Here is a 17,806-nt window from a genome sequence, read left to right as displayed (position 1 = left end):
CCATGAGAACAGCAGGGGAGGAGGTTGGTTTTAATTTAACAGGCCACGTTTACTCTTCCCCTCTCACCTTTGGTCTGTCTGAAATGTGCAACGAAAGCCCCAGCAGGGAGGAAGGGGCTGTGGGTGCTTCCCCCTCCTCACGGCTGCTCCCAGGGCCCCCCGGCCCGGCTGCTCTGCAGCGCCTGTGTGCAGCAGCCTCCCACGTTGTGGACCCAGGGCAGGGATTTCTCACGCAATAAACAATCAGACAGATGCAAAGCTTCAAAAATACCCAGCTTTAATCTGTAAACTTGCGAAGAGAGACCCAGGAGTAGAGCAGAGGTGAAGGAGGCACCGGGGCAGGTGAGAGATGAGCAGTCGGGTGCAGGGCCAGGGAAGATGCTGATGGGGACAGATGTGCTGGACAGTCCCTGACTCCTACGTGCAGCAGTGCCATACCCTCCACAGCTGCTCTCTGCATCAGTGCTTCAGCTACACAACCAAATATTCACCATCTGACCGCTCTGGGTAGCGCTCAGGGGAGCAGACAGTGTGCTGGAGGGAGCAACAGAGCAGGGCTGACCATCCCATCAGGGATGTCCCTGAGCCCCACCAGTGCCCAACGGAGCAGTGTTTGCTGACTGAAGGCTCTCAGGCATCTATCTGCTCTCCAGAAAGTGGGTTCCAGCTGCTATTTGCCAGCAGCAGGAAGGCAGAGTTGTATTACATGGGCAGTGATGGGAGATAAACCCAGCCTGGCCTGGGAGGTGGCAGGGCCGGAGCATCACCCCAGGTGATGCCACCATGGAGATCTCCTGCACGAGCCTGGAGATGGTTTAGTCTGGAGGGATTGAAAAGAAAAAGGCTTTTCTTGTTAAAAAAAATAAATTCTCTAATTCCTCTGGCTACAATGTGGGGGAAGGAAATTTTTTCCAAATTGCTGTGTGTACCAGAAGTGCCCCAAGCATCACTCAGATGCTCCCAGAGGGATTTTACTTCTCACACCAGCTGTGTGGGCAGGGAGCAGGTTTGGCTGGACCCTTCCCCATCCCAGCCCTTCCCTCGAGCAGAGATGGGATACAACGGGGACATCACTACCTTCGTGGTGGCAGGAGGATAAAAGCCAATGGCAGCAACTGCAGAAATGAGGAACCACAGCCGAGCGTGGGCATCGGGGTGTGGGGCAGCCCAGGGGCAGAGCTGAGGTTCCTTGGAGGGAAGCCAGAGCCTGGCAGCACCAGGGACACAGGGGCTGGATCAGGCCCTTCCAGTTGGACAACAGCAGTGCTGTGAGCAGGGATAGCTGCAGGGGAGGACAGGACTGGGGGCTGCAGGGGGGCTCATCCATGGCACAGCCCCTCCAGCCACTCCAAGGGTCCCTCAGTGAGGTGTGTGTTTGTGTCCTGCACCCTGCTCACGTGATGGAGGTGATGGATCACCATGGCTCGCTGGCCAGGCTGGCAGTCACCACACCATAGTGATTCCCACGGTGGCACACAGGTCATTGCTCTGCAGGCCAGCAGGATCTGAATCCTGGCACCAGGACAAGGGCCCTCCTCATGCACTCTGCTCCACTGTACTGTCCCGTCCACCTTGGCTTGTCAGAGCTTGGTTCCCTCCAGTGCTCAAGGGCAGGACTGGGCCCCGCCCTGCCTCCTGCTGGGGCCCCCAGGCCTGCCAGCTCCTCTGGGCCACCCTCAGGAGAAGGCACAGCAGCCGGATTTCTTCTTCTGTGACTCGATGTAATCATGGATCTGGAAGCGGGGCTCATCCAGCGGCTGCACCGCACGCTGCTTCAGCTCCCTGGAGTGGTGGGGCTGTGTTACTCCCTGTCACACTGTGCTGGTGTGTGGGAGGTGGTGGGGCTGCAGGGGACACTCCCTTGCTCAGTCTCCTGGCCCCAGGTACTCACTTGGCAATGGCGAGGAAGGCCAGCTCCACGTTCATGCCTGTCTTGGCACTCGTCTCCATGAAAGGCACCCCGTACTCCTGCAAGGGCAGCACGACCCCATCAGTGGCTATCCCCAAAATGCCCTCCTGGCCCTCTGAATCATCCCTGTAGCCTGGCCAAGCCTTGAGGGTCGTCCCCTTGCCTTGCCCCAGGTTTTGCATGCAAGTGACTGCCATGCTGCCTCTTTAAGAGCCAGGCAGGTCTGGGCACCCAGAGGGGATGGCACGGCTGCATGGGAACCCTGAATGACATGAAATTGTCTGGGGAAACCGAAGTCAGGTTAGACCCTGGCACAACTCACCCTGGCCAGCGATGCTCCATCCTCCGTCCTCACAGCCCTCTCGCTGCTCACATCAGCCTGCCAAGGGAAGGAAAAGGTCACCACACACTAGGCCAGCTGGCACCTGGGGGCATCTGGCAAGCCAGCAGTGTGGAATGCTCAGGGGGCTGACAGGGATGAGGGGCATCACAGATCCAGAAGTATCCACTGCCCAGAGAATCTGGGATGTGTGGAGCAGCTGGGACCTGGTGGCATTGAGGATGTCAGGGGGCATCTGGGACCTGCGGCCACTGAGGACCTGGGGCAGCACCTGAGGGCATCCAGGACCCAGGGAGGCTCTGACACCCTGCTGGGCATCAAGTACGCAGCATCATCCAGGATCCAGGGGACATCCAGTCCCAGGGGAAAATCCAGTATCCAGCTGGGCACTGGGCACCCAGCAGCATCTAGCACCCCTGGAGAGAATCTGGGACCCTGTTGGGCCTCTAGGGCTTGGGGTTACCTGAGGTCCAACAGGGGTGCATCCAGGCTTGGGTGGGCATCCGAGAGCCAGCAGCATCCCATACCGAAGCATCCCATACGAGGACCATGCCGTACCTGAAGCCTCAGCCTCGTGCTGCCACCCGCTGGCTACCGGGCATACTGCCCTCCCCGACCCCCCAAACCCCTGCGATCGCCTCCGGCCGTGGCTGAGCCCAGAAAGCAGCAGAGCCCGGCCGCGGGTGCAGGCAGAGCCCCATCCTTGTGCAGCCATGGGGATGGCAAGGGCACGGCATAGCACAGCAAACCCCAGGGTGGAGGGGGACCCTGCACGCACCTTATTGCCCAGCAACATGATGACCACGTCCTTCTGGGCGTACTCATGGATCTCTGTCAGCCAGGCCTGTAGGGCAGCAGGACTGTGTCGGGGTGAGGGGTACTCCTGTCCCTCCCAACTCAGCTCTCAACCCTTAAGTACCCCCCTCCCTTCCCTCTAAGCCTTCACACCCCCTCAGCACCCCCATCTCTCCCCCACGAGGACAGAGATAATGACTTTTTTTTGGCACAGGAATTATTCCAACATCACAGACAAGCAGCCCTAAAAACGCCCCGTCTCCTGGCTACAGCCCAAGCCATAGTTCACATCCTTCCCAAACCACATTTTCTCCCTCAGGCATTCGCCGTGCTCTTAAACAAAACTCACCCAGCCATGCAGCACCCAACCAGGTGCCCTGGGATGAGCTCCCAGCTGGCTGGGTCTGGCCAGAACAGCCAGTGCTTACAGGTAAAACAGGCTCCCAACTGCCCCAAACACCCAGCCAGCCAAGTAGGGCACCCACAACCCCAGTCCCTGGGGAGAAACACTCCCAACCCACGGTGGGACTCACACGGATGTTGTCAAAGGACATCTTGCTGGTGATATCGTAGAGCAGGAGCAGGGCTGGAGGGGAAGAGGCAGAGGCATTTCTACACTGCAGGGATGTGCTCTGGATGGCCCCCCCATCCCTGCTGGACCCCAAACCCACCTTGGGCATCCCGGTAGTAGGCGTGAGTGACGCTACGGAAACGTTCCTGTCCTGCCGTGTCCCAGATCTGCCGAGAAACCACCCTGGTGAGAGCAGGGAGAGGAACCTCCCCAAGCTGGGTGTGCTCCTGTGGCTCCCAGGCCTGCTGGACCACCACACCCAGCCTGAGGTGGGTTTCCATCTGGAATTTTCTTCCCCCCTCCCAAAGCTCACCTGCAACTTCACTTTCACACCGTCCACAGCCACCACTTTGTTCTGCAGAAGACAAGGAGAGCACATTCATCAGCCCAAAGCATGTCTTGGTGCATGTGCCAGCCAGGCCTGGCACAGAGCTGGCATTCCACAGCCCCTCAGCTCCTCTCCCTGGGCCAGTGGGATGAAGCCAGGCTGCCCGTGGGGCTGGACACTGAAGCCTCATTGCTGCAAACCATGATCCTGCTTGCTTGGCAGCTACAGGGACATCCCAGAGCAGCAACCCCTCGAGTCAGGGTGAAGAGCAGAATCAGCGGAGACGAGATCCCAGCCTGCCTTGTGTGCGGTGCCTCGTTCACCTCCTACAGCCAGTGTCCCTGTCCTGTGGCTCCCGAGTCCCCTAACGAGTCAGTTAATGATGCTGGCTCTCCAGCGAACCCCGGGAACACCGACCTGCTCTGGCTCCTGCCGGGAAGCTCCGGGATTGCAGCAGCCCCTGGGAAGTTTGGCAGAGCTGGGGAAGCAGGGAGGTCTGGGTGAACCGCACATAAATTTGCATATATTAATAACAGCTTGGTGTGCTTTTATGTTTGCTCTCCAAAAAGCCCTGATCTTTCTGACGGGACTCTTCAGCTCCACATGCTGAGGAACCACTGCTGCACTAAAATTTAGCCTTTTTGCAGTAATTTAAGGGCTTTGGATGCTACAAACTGCCTGGGCAACACGCACTGGGTTACGCTGGGTATCCCACTCAGGTTTCCTTGCTGGTGGAGCCTTTCTTGGTTCTTAAAGGTGGCTGTAAACATTGAGCTGAGGGAGTTGCATGTAGCACACAGCCTTATCCAGCATGGCAGGAGGAAATCTCCTGGATCAGGATGGTTTGCAGCTAGGCTGGGCAGGAACCAGGAAAGGAAGGAGGCATTTCCAACTGAGCTGGGAAGGCAGCTATTGAGACTTAAGCAATCGCTGTTCTCATCTTGGAAGCGCAGGGGCTTCTCTCCAGAGGCCAGAAGAAAGAAAAGCAAAAAGTACTGAAAAGCTATTTTAAGACTCTTCAAGAATCATACTCAGAGGCTGGAAAAGAGAAGACCCCTATAAATAATTCGGTTGCCTGGAATTGTTTGAAATGGAAATTCAGCCCGTGTGGAGATGACAGCATTTGAGCAAATGGGCTGGATAAAACAAAAACGTGCCCTAGGAGACTCTGGAGATTACCTAGAGCAGTGAGCCATGAGCTGCTGGAGGGGATGCTTGCATGAGGCAGAGCCGGTTCCTACGGGCTGGCAACACCTCTGGCGACACCGGCACTGAGCCCAGCAGTGGGACACAGCGGATTTTCCTTCTTTCATGACTTTATCATAAGGACAAGCCTCAGGGCCCCTTCAAACCAAACCAAGCCTTCTCTCTCCGCCAAGCCCCCACTCACCAAGCCCCCTGTTCCACCAAAAGCCAAAGGCAGCCAGGGCAGCAAAAGTGGCACAAAACTGGAGCAGCTGCAGCTGTGGGGGCAGAGGAAGCACTGACCGCACTTGACACGTGTCAGTGGCTGTGGGCAGAGCCCTGCCTGGGGACACCCCCGTGACTTCCTGCCTGCTCTGCCTTGTGCTGCGAACAGCTGTGCCTCCCTGGACACCCTGCAGCTGAAATTTGGTGAGCAGAGAGCAGCATGGGGGTTTAAACAGGATCTGGTAACCCTAACAACTTCTCAGCAGCCCATTTCAGCCCTTTCAAGGCATGGAATTACAGCAACCAGTGTTTGTACTCCCCCAGCTGTTGGCTTTGGCCTGCATGGTGGAGCTTGCTGGCTGCCCACCACACACCCCCAGCCCATGAACACAGCTGGGATGGGCTAAACCCAGGCTGTTTGCTGATTTAAAGGCAAGAAGTGACAGTACCAGCGGGCCCTTCTGTCTTCCACACCAGGGAGGGGTGGAAGGGTTCCAGCAAGCACCTGTGGCTGGTTGGGAGATAACTGGGGGTACAGAGGCTGGAAACGCCCCGTTCCCGCTCCCCAGCACCCCATCCTGGCCAAGGTGGGGGTCGAGGGAGGCGAGGGGCTGGCAGCCGTGGTGGTCTCACCCGGAAATCTATGCCCACGGTGGCTATGAACGTCCCGGAGAGAAAGGCCCCGTCTTTGAACTGGAGCAGGAAGCAGGTTTTCCCCACGCCCGAGTCTCCAAGTAACATCACCTGCAAGATGGGCGCAGGGAGAGGTGTCAGCAGGACGGGGAGGGAGCAGCACCCCTGACTGGTGCTGAGCCCTCCCCAGTTCCTTCTCTCCCTTCCTTTCTTTCCCCAGGGTGGGTCCTGATGGGTCTGGAAAGCCCCATGGGAGCTGGGTGTGGGATGGGACCCCCGAGGGTGCAGCCAAGCGGTGCCCCAGGGCAGCAGAGCAGGCCCCAGCCACGAAAGAGAAGGAGAGCTGGTGTGAAAGCAGGTACTGCAGCAAGAAGAGATATCTCCTGGCCAGCCCCTGGCCATCTCCCAGCCCAGGAGGCTCCTGGAGAACCAACCGCAGCTCCCAAATACGTGGAGCCACCTCCACCCAAGCTTTGCCTCTGACCCGGGTGTGCCCAGCCCGAGGGCTGATGCATGGCTTGGGCAAACCCTGCGTGTCCGGGACTCTCTCCCTGTCGGTGCCTGCTGCAGACACCAAAGCAAACACGGTGCCTTTCCCCTCCTGCTAAGCAAACAGGATCAGCCCAGGCTCTCTGGCCACTCCAGACCCAGGCAGGGAGCAGCCAGGACCAATGCTGGGCTCCATAAGCACAGCCTTTCCTGATGCTGTGCTCTTCCTGCCTACCTGCAGCAACCTGTTCCTGCCCAGCAATCATTAACCTGACTGCATCTGGCTCCTGATGAAAAGCAGCAGTGAGCAGGACTTCAGCAGGAAGCTCCATGCCTGCATGCCCACCCTGCCAGGATGCTGGAGCTTGCAAAGCAAATCCCCGCAGCCCCGATCCCTCTGGGGCAGGCAAACACGGCGGGCCATGGCTACCTTCCACAGGGATGGCACAGCAAATACCAGAGCTGGTGGCTGGAAACGCTCTGCCACCACTTGGCTGATCAAATCCTTCCCCAGGACTTGTGGGGAGCTGGGAACACTGGGAACACTGGGAACACTGGGAACACTAGGAGCACTCAGTTCTGCCTCCGCCTCAATCTAGACCAAGCTAAAAACTGGTTTTCTCCCTCACACTCAGAAATTGCCCTCCACTGAGAGGAGTCAGAGGGGGGACAATAAAGGCAAAGGAATAAAAGCAGTTTAGGGATGGTGGCAGCATGCAGGACCACTTTGGAACTGGCTCAGCGAGGCAGCAGGAGGTGTCGGGGCTGACACCATCAGTGCTGGGCTCAGCCTGGGGCTGCATATTAAATATTGGGGGTAAAGGTTTCATCAGTCCTGTGCCTCCGCTGAGCTGCTGAGGAAGGAAGGTCCTTCCTGGGGCAACCCTTGCCTGGGCTGGGATGGTGAAGAGAGGGTCACTCAGCAAGGAGGGTTCTCCCCTGCCCCGAGGCCTGGCAGGGATGCAGAGACATTCACATGCAGCGTGCTGCAGTGTGGGTGAAGGGGGGCCCCGGGCTGGATCCGGGGCTCAGATGCTGCTCCCTCCTCGGAGCCCTTGTGGTGCTGTGATGGGCTGGATGGGGTCCTGCTCCCCCTGCCCTGTGTCATGGGGGGCACTGCTGCAGGGCCGGCAGGAGCCCCTTGCCCTGGCAAAGGTCTGGTGGGCTTTCAGGGGGCAGAGCTCGGCCATGCCCCCCCTTCCCCCGGGAGCCCCCCAAAGCGCTGCTCCTGCAGCTGGTCCCTCCCATCGCCACTGCCGGCACGGACACCCTCGGGGCAAAGACCTTCCTCCCTCTTCCCGGGGAGGGAAGACCCCAATCCCCGCACCTGCTACGCCGGGGAACTCCCGGGGCAAAGAAGGGCTGGGGGGATCAGCTGGGGCTGCCGCCTCCTTCCCCTTCTCCTTCCCGGTCTCGCGGCCGCTTCCTGGGCGCGATCGCAGCAACGGAGGAAGCGGGCGGCCCCCGGGACCCTTCCTAAACCCCTCCTTGTCTCCCCCGAGCCGGGGGCCGAACGCAAACCTTCCCCTCTGGCAGAGCTTGGAGGGTCCATCCCTGCTCACCCCGCGCCGCCTCCCACCTTGCCGGACAGTTCGTAGTCCCGGGGCAGCGCCGGGGGGTCCCTGCCGCCCTTCGGGGGTTCCCCGCTCCCCGCCGGGGGGGTCTCGCTCCCCGCCGCCCCATCGGGGCCGCCCATGGTGCGTCCGAGCGGAGCCGCCGAGCCCCGGCGCCGCGGGGCCAGCGGGAGACGCGGCCCCACCCGCCTTCCTCCTCCTCTTCCTCCTCCCTCCTCCTCCCCGGCCGATGCCACCCCCGAGGCCGTGCGCCGGCCGCCTCCCTGCCCAGCCCGGGCACGGGATGAGGAAGAAGAGGCTGAAGAGTGGAAACCTGCCCCACTGCACCCCCACACACCGGGGACCCCGCGGTGCCTGCGTTTGCCAGGGGCTCGGCTGCACTGCACGGCGCGCAGAGCCCCGGCACATCCCTCCGGACTCATGGGTGGGGAGAGGAGGAACTGCTCGCCCCACAGAGGAACAGCCACCCCGTCCCTCACGGAGTGTGGGGATGGAGACCCCGGTGCTGCCAAATCCCACCCTGCCACGCCGGGACAGTGGGGACGGCAGCTCCCACTGCCACCCCACCAGCCCGGCCCAGGGTGGGGGGTTTGCCCCATCTGCTGCAGCTGCGCCCCGGGTGAGCCCCGCGGCGCAGGGAAGGCGGGAGGCAAGCGGAGCAGGAGCCGCTAGCCGGAAGCCACCAGTGTGTCGAGGCGGTTCCGCGGCGCCTCCGTCTCATCCGGGATGGCTGCCAGGCCTCCCGCTCCCCCGGCTGCTCGCAGCCCCCTGCATCCTGCACTAGCCATTGGAGCCCAGCTCATACTACACTTCATTTGGGAAAAGCCCAGACATGGGGATGCGGGAGAAATCCCTGGAGAGGGATGTTGTGTAACCCAAAACCCCACCCTGTAAAACCCCATCCACGTCCATGCACTACAGCTGCCCAAGGTCTTCAGCCTTACAGGCATCACCTCATGTACAGGAGCCTCGAGCCTTCCCTGATCTGTTTTCCCTGGAATATCCCATCTCTCCCACATCAGGGCTAATCTCAGGATGACCCCCATCCCTGCTCACACCACTGAGACCCTGGGGTGCAGGGCTCCAGTGCAGAGCTGTGCCCCTTGCTGCCCTCCAGGTGAAGGCCATGCGTGGCTGCAGGAGGTCCAGTGGCAGAGATGCCCTCCGGAATGGCAGCCACCATCCACCATCCACCTCTGCGCCTCCTGGGGCTGCCAGCTCCTGCACCAGCCAAGCCTTCCTCTGCCCCCCGGGAAATAGAACCTGTATTTCCAGCCCTGTAACTGCACTCAGACCCGCACAGGGGGTTTATAGTTTATATATGCTCTTTTGCCAGGAAAGTGCCCAGAGCTGGAGGCTGGAGGCACTCAGAGCTCCTGGAAGTGGCTGAGCTTCCCGGCAGCAAGATGGGGAGGGCGTTGGAAGGATATGGCAAACCGTGCTGGAGCTCATGGAGTTGCCTGGGCAGGAAAAACGCCTGGCTGAGCATCACTCCCACAAGCTGGCTTTTGCTGTGGGAAAAATGAGGCAGCTGGGAGCTGGCAGAGAGCAGTGGTGTGGCTGAGCCTCCTCTGCCTGCCCAGGGCTCAGCAGGGGCACCCTTGGCTGCTGGTCCCTGGGCTGCTTGGCCTTAGACAGCCCCCACAGGTGCCACATTTCCCTGCTTCCTTGGCCTCGACTAAAAAGAAAATTCCTGTGGGTAATCACATCCCCATGGGTACCAGCCCTTGCTGAGTTCCAGCCTTGTCACGATGCTGAAGGGATGACAGGCTCTCTGGAGTAAGGTCCCGAGCTCCCCCAGGAGAGGGGACACACATCAGAACCTCTTGAGACCCCACAGCAGCTCTGCAAATAGCTCTGGATGGCAGCCGAGTGCTTTTCCCAGGCACCATCACCATCTGCCTGACTTTTTGCCAGGGCCCCGGGCTGGACACAGGCAGGACACAGGCTGGCATCTCCCTGGCAGAGCAGGGCTGCTCCAAAGGCTGCACTCAGACACAGCCCCATCAAGGGTTTCGGAATATGGAGCTTTACCCATCCTCCATCCCTCCCAGCAGCCCACAGCATGCCAAGAAGAACACAGCCAAACCAGACCCCTCATCCAGCAGCACCAAAGCAAAGTATCCAATTCTTTGTGTTTACCACGGATTCATAGATTCTGATTTCCCAAATAAAGCTGCTCCCCAAGGGTGAGTGCACAGCCCAGGGACAAGGGACTGGGCTCTTACCGTAAATCCAATGCCCACGGTGGCAGAGAAGGAGCCAGGAATGAACTTGCCCTGGTCAAACTGGACCAGCAGAGACGTCTTCCCCACGCCGCTGTCTCCAACCAAGATTGTCTGCAAGGACCAGATAAAGAGGCATCAGTGCAGGTGATGAGGAAGCTGCAGGCACAGAGTGCAGCTGGGGGCAGACATTTGGGTAGGGGTGCTGGAGGGATGCAGCAGAAAATGCAGCAGGATCAAGAAGGACCCACCCAGCCCCTGGATCTGTCACTTTTGGTTCTGCTATTTACCCAGAGAGGAATTTCCATCCCTTTGTCCATCTCTGTAATTAATGAAATGTAGTCTGGGATGAGCTTTCAGGCCTGAGCCCCACTGTGCCCTGTCCAGGAGAGGAGAGATGGAAGGGAAAGCAAAGCACAGCCTGTCATGGAGGGTGAGCAGGACAGATGCTCCTACCCCAGCTCAGGAAGCTACTGGGAAGAAGCAGCCTTGGCTCACACAGCCCTGTTGGAAAACCTCTTTGGGAGGACTTTGGAGTCACTGGATTAAGTCCAAAACTGTTTAGTAAAGAGAGCATCTCCTGCAGCTGCTGCACACAGCTGCTGCCACAGCCACACAGCCTCACCGGGTCACTGAGCTGTCTTTGTGCTGCCCTAATGCTGTGGACCCACAGCACTCGCTCCTGCAAAGCGATGGGTTTGAAGTCCCAGAGTCCCTCTGCCTCTCCAGCCTCCATGGGAAGCTCCAGATCCCTGAGCAGAAGGGACAAGGGAGCAGTGTGGGTATCAGAGCTGTCACCTCTTGGGCAGCTCCCACACTGCCAGCCCACGGCCCTAGTACCCACACTGCATCCCTGGGGAGCTCATCTTCCCTTCTGCTCCTGCCCACATCCCTCAAAGTCCCTGACCTAAGAGAGACCTGCAGTGCAAACAGGACCCCTCCCTCCTCTCTGCTGCTGTCTGGGTTTTGTTTGCAGAGCCACTGGTGCAAACATTCCCATCCTTTCAGGAAACCCAGGCACTTTCAACCCTTTCGCAGGACACGAGGTAAAATAAACACTCTGCTACCAGGCTTCTTGCTTAGAAGTAGTTTTGGCTTCGTCTTTCGGGACATGGGTGTTCCTGAAGCTGCAGTTCCAGCAAACACTGAGTGTCCCCTCTGTCACTGGTCCCCCGTCCCCCCTGAGGCTGCAGGGATGAGCCAGCGAGGTGCTGGGGCTGAACCTCCCCACTCTGCATCCACCTCTGCTGCACTTGGCTGCATCTGTTTGCCCCCTGCTTGCTTTGCGTTTGTGCAGCTCCGGCAGCCTTGCTCCATCCTGCGACACTTCAGTCCTTTGTCTCCACCCTGAAGGTGCTTCAGTACCTCCCAGGGGAGCCTCTGTGCACATCCGGTCCCATCCCTCTCCTGTCCCAAAGTGCCTGGGGTGTGACCAGCCCTGGCACCACTTCAGGCACTTCACTTGCCCTTGTGAAACAACAGGATGAGTGTGAAGGAATGTGTTTAATCAAATGCCTGAACAGCCCCAGCAGATCAAGGCCTGATTCCATGCCCTGGGAGGCCATGTGGGATCCACAGCACCTGGCACCATGTTCCTGCATCCCACAGATCCCCCAGAAGTGGGCTGAAACCAAAAGCCGAGGAGCTTGAGGACCACAAACAATGCAGAGATGTGGAGTGGCAGGAAATCAGCATCCTGCCCTGCAAAAAGCACCACCCCACAACCTGCCTGGAGCCTGCTCACGCCGATACACTTCAGTGAATGCTTGCCTCAGTGAATCAGCACTTTTCCTCGGAAAAAAACATCCCAAACACTGAACCTCTCCTGGGAAAAGCCTGACCTCCTGAGCAGAGCTGTTGGCAGGAGGGAGCCCTGCACCTCTGCCAGATGCAGGCTGTAGCATAGACCTGTGTGCTGAGAGGCAGCAACCTGTGCCCAGATCCACAGCCAGAGATTTCTCCTTCCTCCCTGCCTGGGCTCTTTGTAGGTCACTTGTACATTCAGAGCAGCCTCATGAGCTGGGAGCCTGCACAGGATCTGGATGGATGTTGGGAGGCAGAAATCTCTGGGCCAAAGGATCTGGGTCACCCCTTTCCTGGGGGAAATTTCCCTGCCCAAACCCCTTTTGGCTTTTCCCTAGGGCCCAGAACCCTTCCCTGTGCAGAGAGAAGGGTAGGCCCAGGAGCAGCTGGATAGGAAAACAATCCAAGAATTCAATACCATGGGGCTCCTGCACCTCAGTGCTGTATATTTTGGTGTTACACACTATTTCCAGGCAAAATCCTGGTGCTGGGATGTGCAACAAGACAGGGTGCACTCTGCAGTGCTGTCTTTGGGAGCAGTTAATGCAGAGAATATCATTAATTATGGAGGGAGAAGAGCTGGTTGGAATGAGCACCAGAAAGCCTCCAGAGCCCAGGGTTTACAGAGAACATGTATAAAAGGCAGATTCCTCTATTAATAATTTAAATGGTATTCATAATAGAGACAACTCATGAATCGCTTCATGACTTAATAGTAAAAGTTGGCCTGGATCAGCCATGAGATATTCCTAATGACTTTAGGAAAAGCTCATGGGCTCTGTGGAGGGACAGCAGAGTGGAAATCACTGTGGCCTTCCTGGTTACCAAATAAACATAAAACAAGAACAAAAACCCCACTGTGGGAAAGATGTGGCTAGTTCACCCTTAAAACCTCAGGCTGGACACGACCGAGTCATGATAGCAAAAAGCCTCCCATGACAAAGTTCCGTAGCTGTCCTGACTCTTCCCCCATCCTCAGCCACAGACTGACCTCCCCCGCACCTTCTCAAGCCCCGCCCCAGGTTTTCCCAGGTTTGTGGGGTTTTTTTGCATGGGAAACTTTGGTAAAATGTTGCAAGATTCCTTTTGGTGTTGTCGTTCTTCTCTGCCTGGTGGTGTGCAGATGGAGCAGTGCTTTGCCAGGGCTGGGCAAGGCACAGAGGGAAACCTTCCCGAGACCTGGAGACTCACTTGGTGACAGTCCCACATCACCACTGCTGAGCCCCAGCACAGCCAAAGCAATCCTTGTTTCCAGCTAAAGGAAATTATTTCCACTAGGTGGGCAGAGGTAACCTGACTACTCCACCACCCCACAGCCCCACGGAAAAGTGGGTACATCTTGTTACACCCTCCTGAAAAAGGCTTTTCTGCCTGTTCTGCCTTAGGGGAAGAGCAAATATCCCTCCCGACACCTTGAGTAAGTTTTGGGGCTAATTCAGACAAAGATGGATCACTTTCAGTCAAAATCATCACTGGCTTGGCAAGGGCTGCAGGGACAAGGCAAAACAATTCAAACTTCCCGTACTCAGGCTGGCAGCCAGCGAGCAAAAGAGATATTTTGGTCTAACCTGCTGAGGGAAAAGAGGTTTTGCACGGCTGTCAAGGCAGCGCAGGGAGCGATGGCTGCAATTCCGGCGCCAGCCAAGCAGGAGGAGATCTGGGACAGCGCGTGTGGGTTGAGGTTGTCTTCCCAGTTCATTTCCGAGATTTAACATGCAGAACCCGGACCTGAGCTAAACATAGCTAGTGAAAGCCTGACAGGGTAAAACCCCAGTCAGAGGGATGCAGGGAAGGGAGAAGTGCCCTCCACGGGCTCTGGTGTTGCTCCCAGGGAGCTGCTGGAGCCCCAAACCCACAGGTTTGTGCCCAGGTGAGCAGGATTTATCACAACAAATTGTGGCAAACGTGTATGTGCCCCCCAGCACAGCTGCCTGCAGAGCTCAGCTGGGACATGGCACTGGGAGAAGTCTGAGGGTGAAGACATGGCTGCTTTCAGCCTCTCCCCACCCTACTCTCGCGGCCTCTCAGGCCAAGTCTCTCAGTCCCTGAGACTTATTTTTAACCTGTTCTTTATACAAAATTGTGCTGCCTTCCCCCTGCTCCAAGAAGTGCTCCAGGGATGGAGTTGGATGCTGCTAGAAGCTGTTACGTGCCACAGGGACAGTTCAGGGCTGTCCCCACCTGCCCAGGCACTATTTCACCACGGCCAAGACCCTTACACTGGCTTGAGAGAGAGCCTGGAGCCCTCTGCCAGCCTGGCTGCGCCCTTGCCCTTGCAGAGGCTGTATCTCAGCCCTGCAGACATGAGCTCTAAGGCTGTGCATCAAACAAAACCTGGCTCAGATCATGCAGGAGATAGATCCCTGTTTGCAACCCGCTGCTAACACCTTGGATCAACCACAGCCAAGGAACACATCCCTCTGCCTTTGGGTCTTGTTCCAGCTAAATGGATCCAGGAATCACACGGGAGGAAGAATGATCTGGCAATGCATCAAACCACCTGAAAGCAGAATTCATCATTTTGTATCAAGCAAAACTTTTCTGGAATAGCCCAGAACAAACCTCTACTGTTCATGCTTTGGTTTGCTCCTGGCCAGTTTCCTCCCCAGGACTGGGTTTAGCCACCAACCAGAAATCATTTAATCCTTGTCTCCAGACTGAAAAGCACTCTTGGGGTTTTTCAGCACATCTGAAATGTGATTGCTTGCTCAGACACAAGATCTAGTGAGGTATTTGCTGCCTCACTTCCCTGGAGTGAGAGCAGCCTTGTTTCTGCAAGACAAGCAGCCCAGCCAGGAGATGCAGAAAAATACCAAGAGGAACAGTGGGGAACGTGGGACTGGGATGGTTATTTGCCTGGGCAGGTCTTCTGCCCAGAGCCTCATTTCCACCAATGTCATTCCTTAACTGCAGCAGCTCATTCCTGGAGGAGAGAGAGTTAAGGCTTTGCAAAGAATCAGAGTTTCTCAAGTCATCCCTGGTGGCATGTCCTATGTATTGCGTGTACAACAGAAATGAGAGCTGCTAGTAATTGATATTTTTCTGCTTATCAAGTGCTGGGCACCTTGCCCTGAGTACAGCAGGATACAGAACAGACTGGGATTTGTGAAGAGGGATCCACAGAACCCCAGCCCTTCCCCCGTCCCGTCCCTGCTTTTCCCGAAGGTGCCAGCTCCTGCACAGTCACTGGGGACTGCAGGAAAGCAGTGTGAGGACAGCAGGAAGGCGTGATGGGTGGATCTGTCATAAATCAGCATCTCCTCCGTGACTCCAGGAGTTGCAGGGCAGCGCCTGACTGCAGAGAGCAAAAAGCTCTGCTGCTGCTGTTCCCGCAGGAAAGCTTGAGCGCCCCACGTCCTGCAGGGACACCACCAACCCTAACCACCCTCCGTGCAATTGGAGTTACAAAACACAGTCCCAGGAGTTAAAAACCACACTCCCAGGAGCACTGCGAAAGAGAATTTCAAAGCAAGAAGGTCAGGAATGGACGTCTCTGGGACGCAGCTATTTCATGGCAGGGAAGTCCCGGCTCATTAACCTGCTTCTGGCAAACAGAGCCCCGGGGTCCAGCTGCCCCTGAGCCTGCACAGGGCAGCGGGAGCGGCTGAAGGGCGGCTGCGGGCTGTGCCGCGGGGCTGGCCCCGTTCCAGCAGTCCTGGCTTCCCAAACACGCCGAATCCTGCCATCCCCTGCCCAGCGTTAGCCGGGATGGGGCTGGGACCGGGGCCAACCCCTGCGGGCTGTCCATCCCCACGAGGGGGAGAGAGCTGCCGCCGCACCGGGATGGGGGTGACAGACGGACCCCGCCGGGAGACGAGGAAAGCAGAGGGACGGAATTTGTCGGGAAGTTCAAGCAGGAGCCCTGCCCCATATCCCCCCTCTTCAGCCCCCTCCCCGGTGCCCCTTCCCCATCCCCAGCCATACCTTGTGCAGCAGCGCCTCGTTGTAGCCGTCCCCCCCCGGGCCGGCGGCGCGGGCCCCCATGGCCGGGGGGGTTTGGGGTGCCCGGGCCGGCCCTGCAGCACCGCGGACAGCGCCCGCCCCGCTCAGCACCGCGGGCAGCGCCCGCCCGGCCCGGTTCGGCCCCGCCCGGTGCGGCACAGCCCGGCCCGCTCGGTCAGCGCAGGACAGCGGTGCCCGGTGCTCGTCGCCGCCGCTCGCAGGGTTCCCCCGCCCGGAGGAGGCGGCGCGGGGGGAGCGGGGAGAGGCCGGTCCCGCCCGGGGGCGGGGAGGCGGTGGGAGCGTCCCCCGCGCCGGCGGAGCCCGCCGGACTCTCCGCACTCTCCTCTGGTCCTTCCTCACCTCGCCCTCCCCATCTCTGTCCACCGTGATAGAGCCCCCGGCTTCGCAGAGCCCGGGGGTTTCTCCGGTTTCTCGCTTCGTTTCTCCCCTCCGCCCACGGGGCACGGCCAGCTCGGGCAGAGAGGTTTTCGGAACCAGCTCCGATCAGTGCCGAGCTGAGAGCACCGAGCCAGGTCCGCTGCGCTGCTCCAGCCCGGATTCACAGCAGACTCGTTGGCACTTAAGGAGCCTCATGCCCGCACCGAGGCTGCCCCGGCTGACACCCCTCCAGACACCAGCCCACAGAGCTGCGTGGTCACCGACGTGTCACCCCAGGGAGGGGCAGCAGCTCGTGCTAGCCAGGCCATTTCAGCTTCTTTACCAAACTGGTGCTGAGCCTGGTTTACCCTGACAGGTCCCTTTTGGGATCCCACTGCATTTACAGAGCCCAGTTAGGACCCTGCTTGGAGTAAAAAAACCCCACGTTTTTAGAAACAGGAGGAAGTTGTGCCTAAACCTGAAGGTGACAGTCAGTATTTATTGAGATCCTTTTCTTTATGGCTCCCTTTAGAGCAATCTAGATGTTGTCAATTGCACTGGAAATGAATTAATCTTTACTCAGAAGTTTATTTAAGAGAGACTCAATTCAGTTTCCCGTTCCCTCAGTCTCCAGCTCCCTCGTTCCAGATCAGCAGATGGCCCCAAGCCAGAGGAACAGACCATGCTTCCAAGAGCCATCTGCACCCATCCGATTGCTGTTTGACTGCCTGGGCCTGACATTACTAATTATATCTGCCCATTATTTCCTCTGACTGCAGAGATGGTTCTGCTGGGTCAGACGATTGGACTCAGAAACAATAGCCAGAAAAAATTTAAAAAACCAGTAGGGAATATGGGGTTCATGCTTGCCTGAGGCCAAAAAGCCCAACCCAACCCAGACCATCCTGCAGCCAGACCATGGCCTCATGCACTGGAAGACAATCAACAGCACAAAAAGAAATGATATCACGAGCCCAGGTGTCTGGATCAGAAAATTAACAACTGGTTCAACATAGTGCACACAGCCCACAGCAGGCAGGCCCAAGAAGAAGAGAGCAGCAAACCTCAGGGGCTTTGCCAGGGCAACTCCTAAACATGCCAAGAGCTTGTCAGAACTCCCAAACTCCCATGGATGTCCTTTCACAATCCTTTCCGTGGATATCCCAGTGCTGTCAAGGCCCCTTGAGGATGGAGCCTTTGTGGCACCATCCTGAGTGCATGCTCAGCCTTCTCCTGCCCCAGAGTTGGGGCACTGCCTGACCTGAGCTGTCTGCTGGACCACAGAGACCCAGATCTGCTGCAGGGACTGCACAGCTCTGTCCTGGGCACCCAAACCGGCCAGGTACGCCGAGAAACCTCTCTTGGAAGGTGGGAATGAAGAGGAGAGTAAGCCCCCAACAGCCCACTGA

General features: G+C 58.1%; 1 protein-coding gene across 4 annotated transcripts; it reads right to left on the bottom strand.

The window, feature by feature from the left end:
* Positions 1 to 260: 260 nt before the first annotated feature.
* On the bottom strand, positions 261 to 16,155 carry RAB37 (RAB37, member RAS oncogene family). 4 transcript variants are annotated; one of them, XM_069032278.1, is made up of 10 exons: positions 16,002 to 16,149; positions 10,278 to 10,388; positions 5,987 to 6,097; positions 3,929 to 3,970; positions 3,716 to 3,782; positions 3,578 to 3,630; positions 3,028 to 3,093; positions 2,232 to 2,288; positions 1,892 to 1,968; positions 261 to 1,782 (listed from the first exon to the last, which is right to left on the bottom strand). In XM_069032278.1, the coding sequence occupies exons 1-10, from the start codon at positions 16,059 to 16,061 to the stop codon at positions 1,677 to 1,679; spliced, it is 750 nt and encodes a 249-aa protein (XP_068888379.1). In that variant the 5' UTR covers positions 16,062 to 16,149; the 3' UTR covers positions 261 to 1,676. The 4 variants fall into 4 exon arrangements, with proteins under 4 accessions (XP_068888379.1, XP_068888378.1, XP_068888376.1 ...); XM_069032277.1 differs by lacking the exon at positions 5,987 to 6,097 and having other exon boundaries at positions 16,002 to 16,155; XM_069032275.1 differs by lacking the exons at positions 10,278 to 10,388; positions 16,002 to 16,149 and adding an exon at positions 7,997 to 8,223.
* Between the last annotated feature and the right edge of the window lie 1,651 nt (positions 16,156 to 17,806).

Source organism: Aphelocoma coerulescens, chromosome 18, assembly GCF_041296385.1.
Source record: "Aphelocoma coerulescens isolate FSJ_1873_10779 chromosome 18, UR_Acoe_1.0, whole genome shotgun sequence".
Classification (NCBI taxonomy): Eukaryota; Metazoa; Chordata; class Aves; order Passeriformes; family Corvidae; genus Aphelocoma; species Aphelocoma coerulescens.
Note: the sequence above shows the minus strand (reverse complement) of the source record. Positions and strands in the feature narration are given on the sequence as shown.

Coding starts and splice junctions, on each gene's coding strand:
- RAB37 (XM_069032278.1), bottom strand. CDS start 16,061: ATGGGGGCCCGCGCCGCCGGCCCGGGGGGGGACGGCTACAACGAGGCG. Junction 3,783..3,928: donor GTGTGAAAGTGAAGTTGCAG/GTGAGCTTTGGG, acceptor GTTTCTCGGCAG/ATCTGGGACACGGCAGGACA. Junction 1,783..1,891: donor GCCTTCCTCGCCATTGCCAA/GTGAGTACCTGG, acceptor CCACCACTCCAG/GGAGCTGAAGCAGCGTGCGG.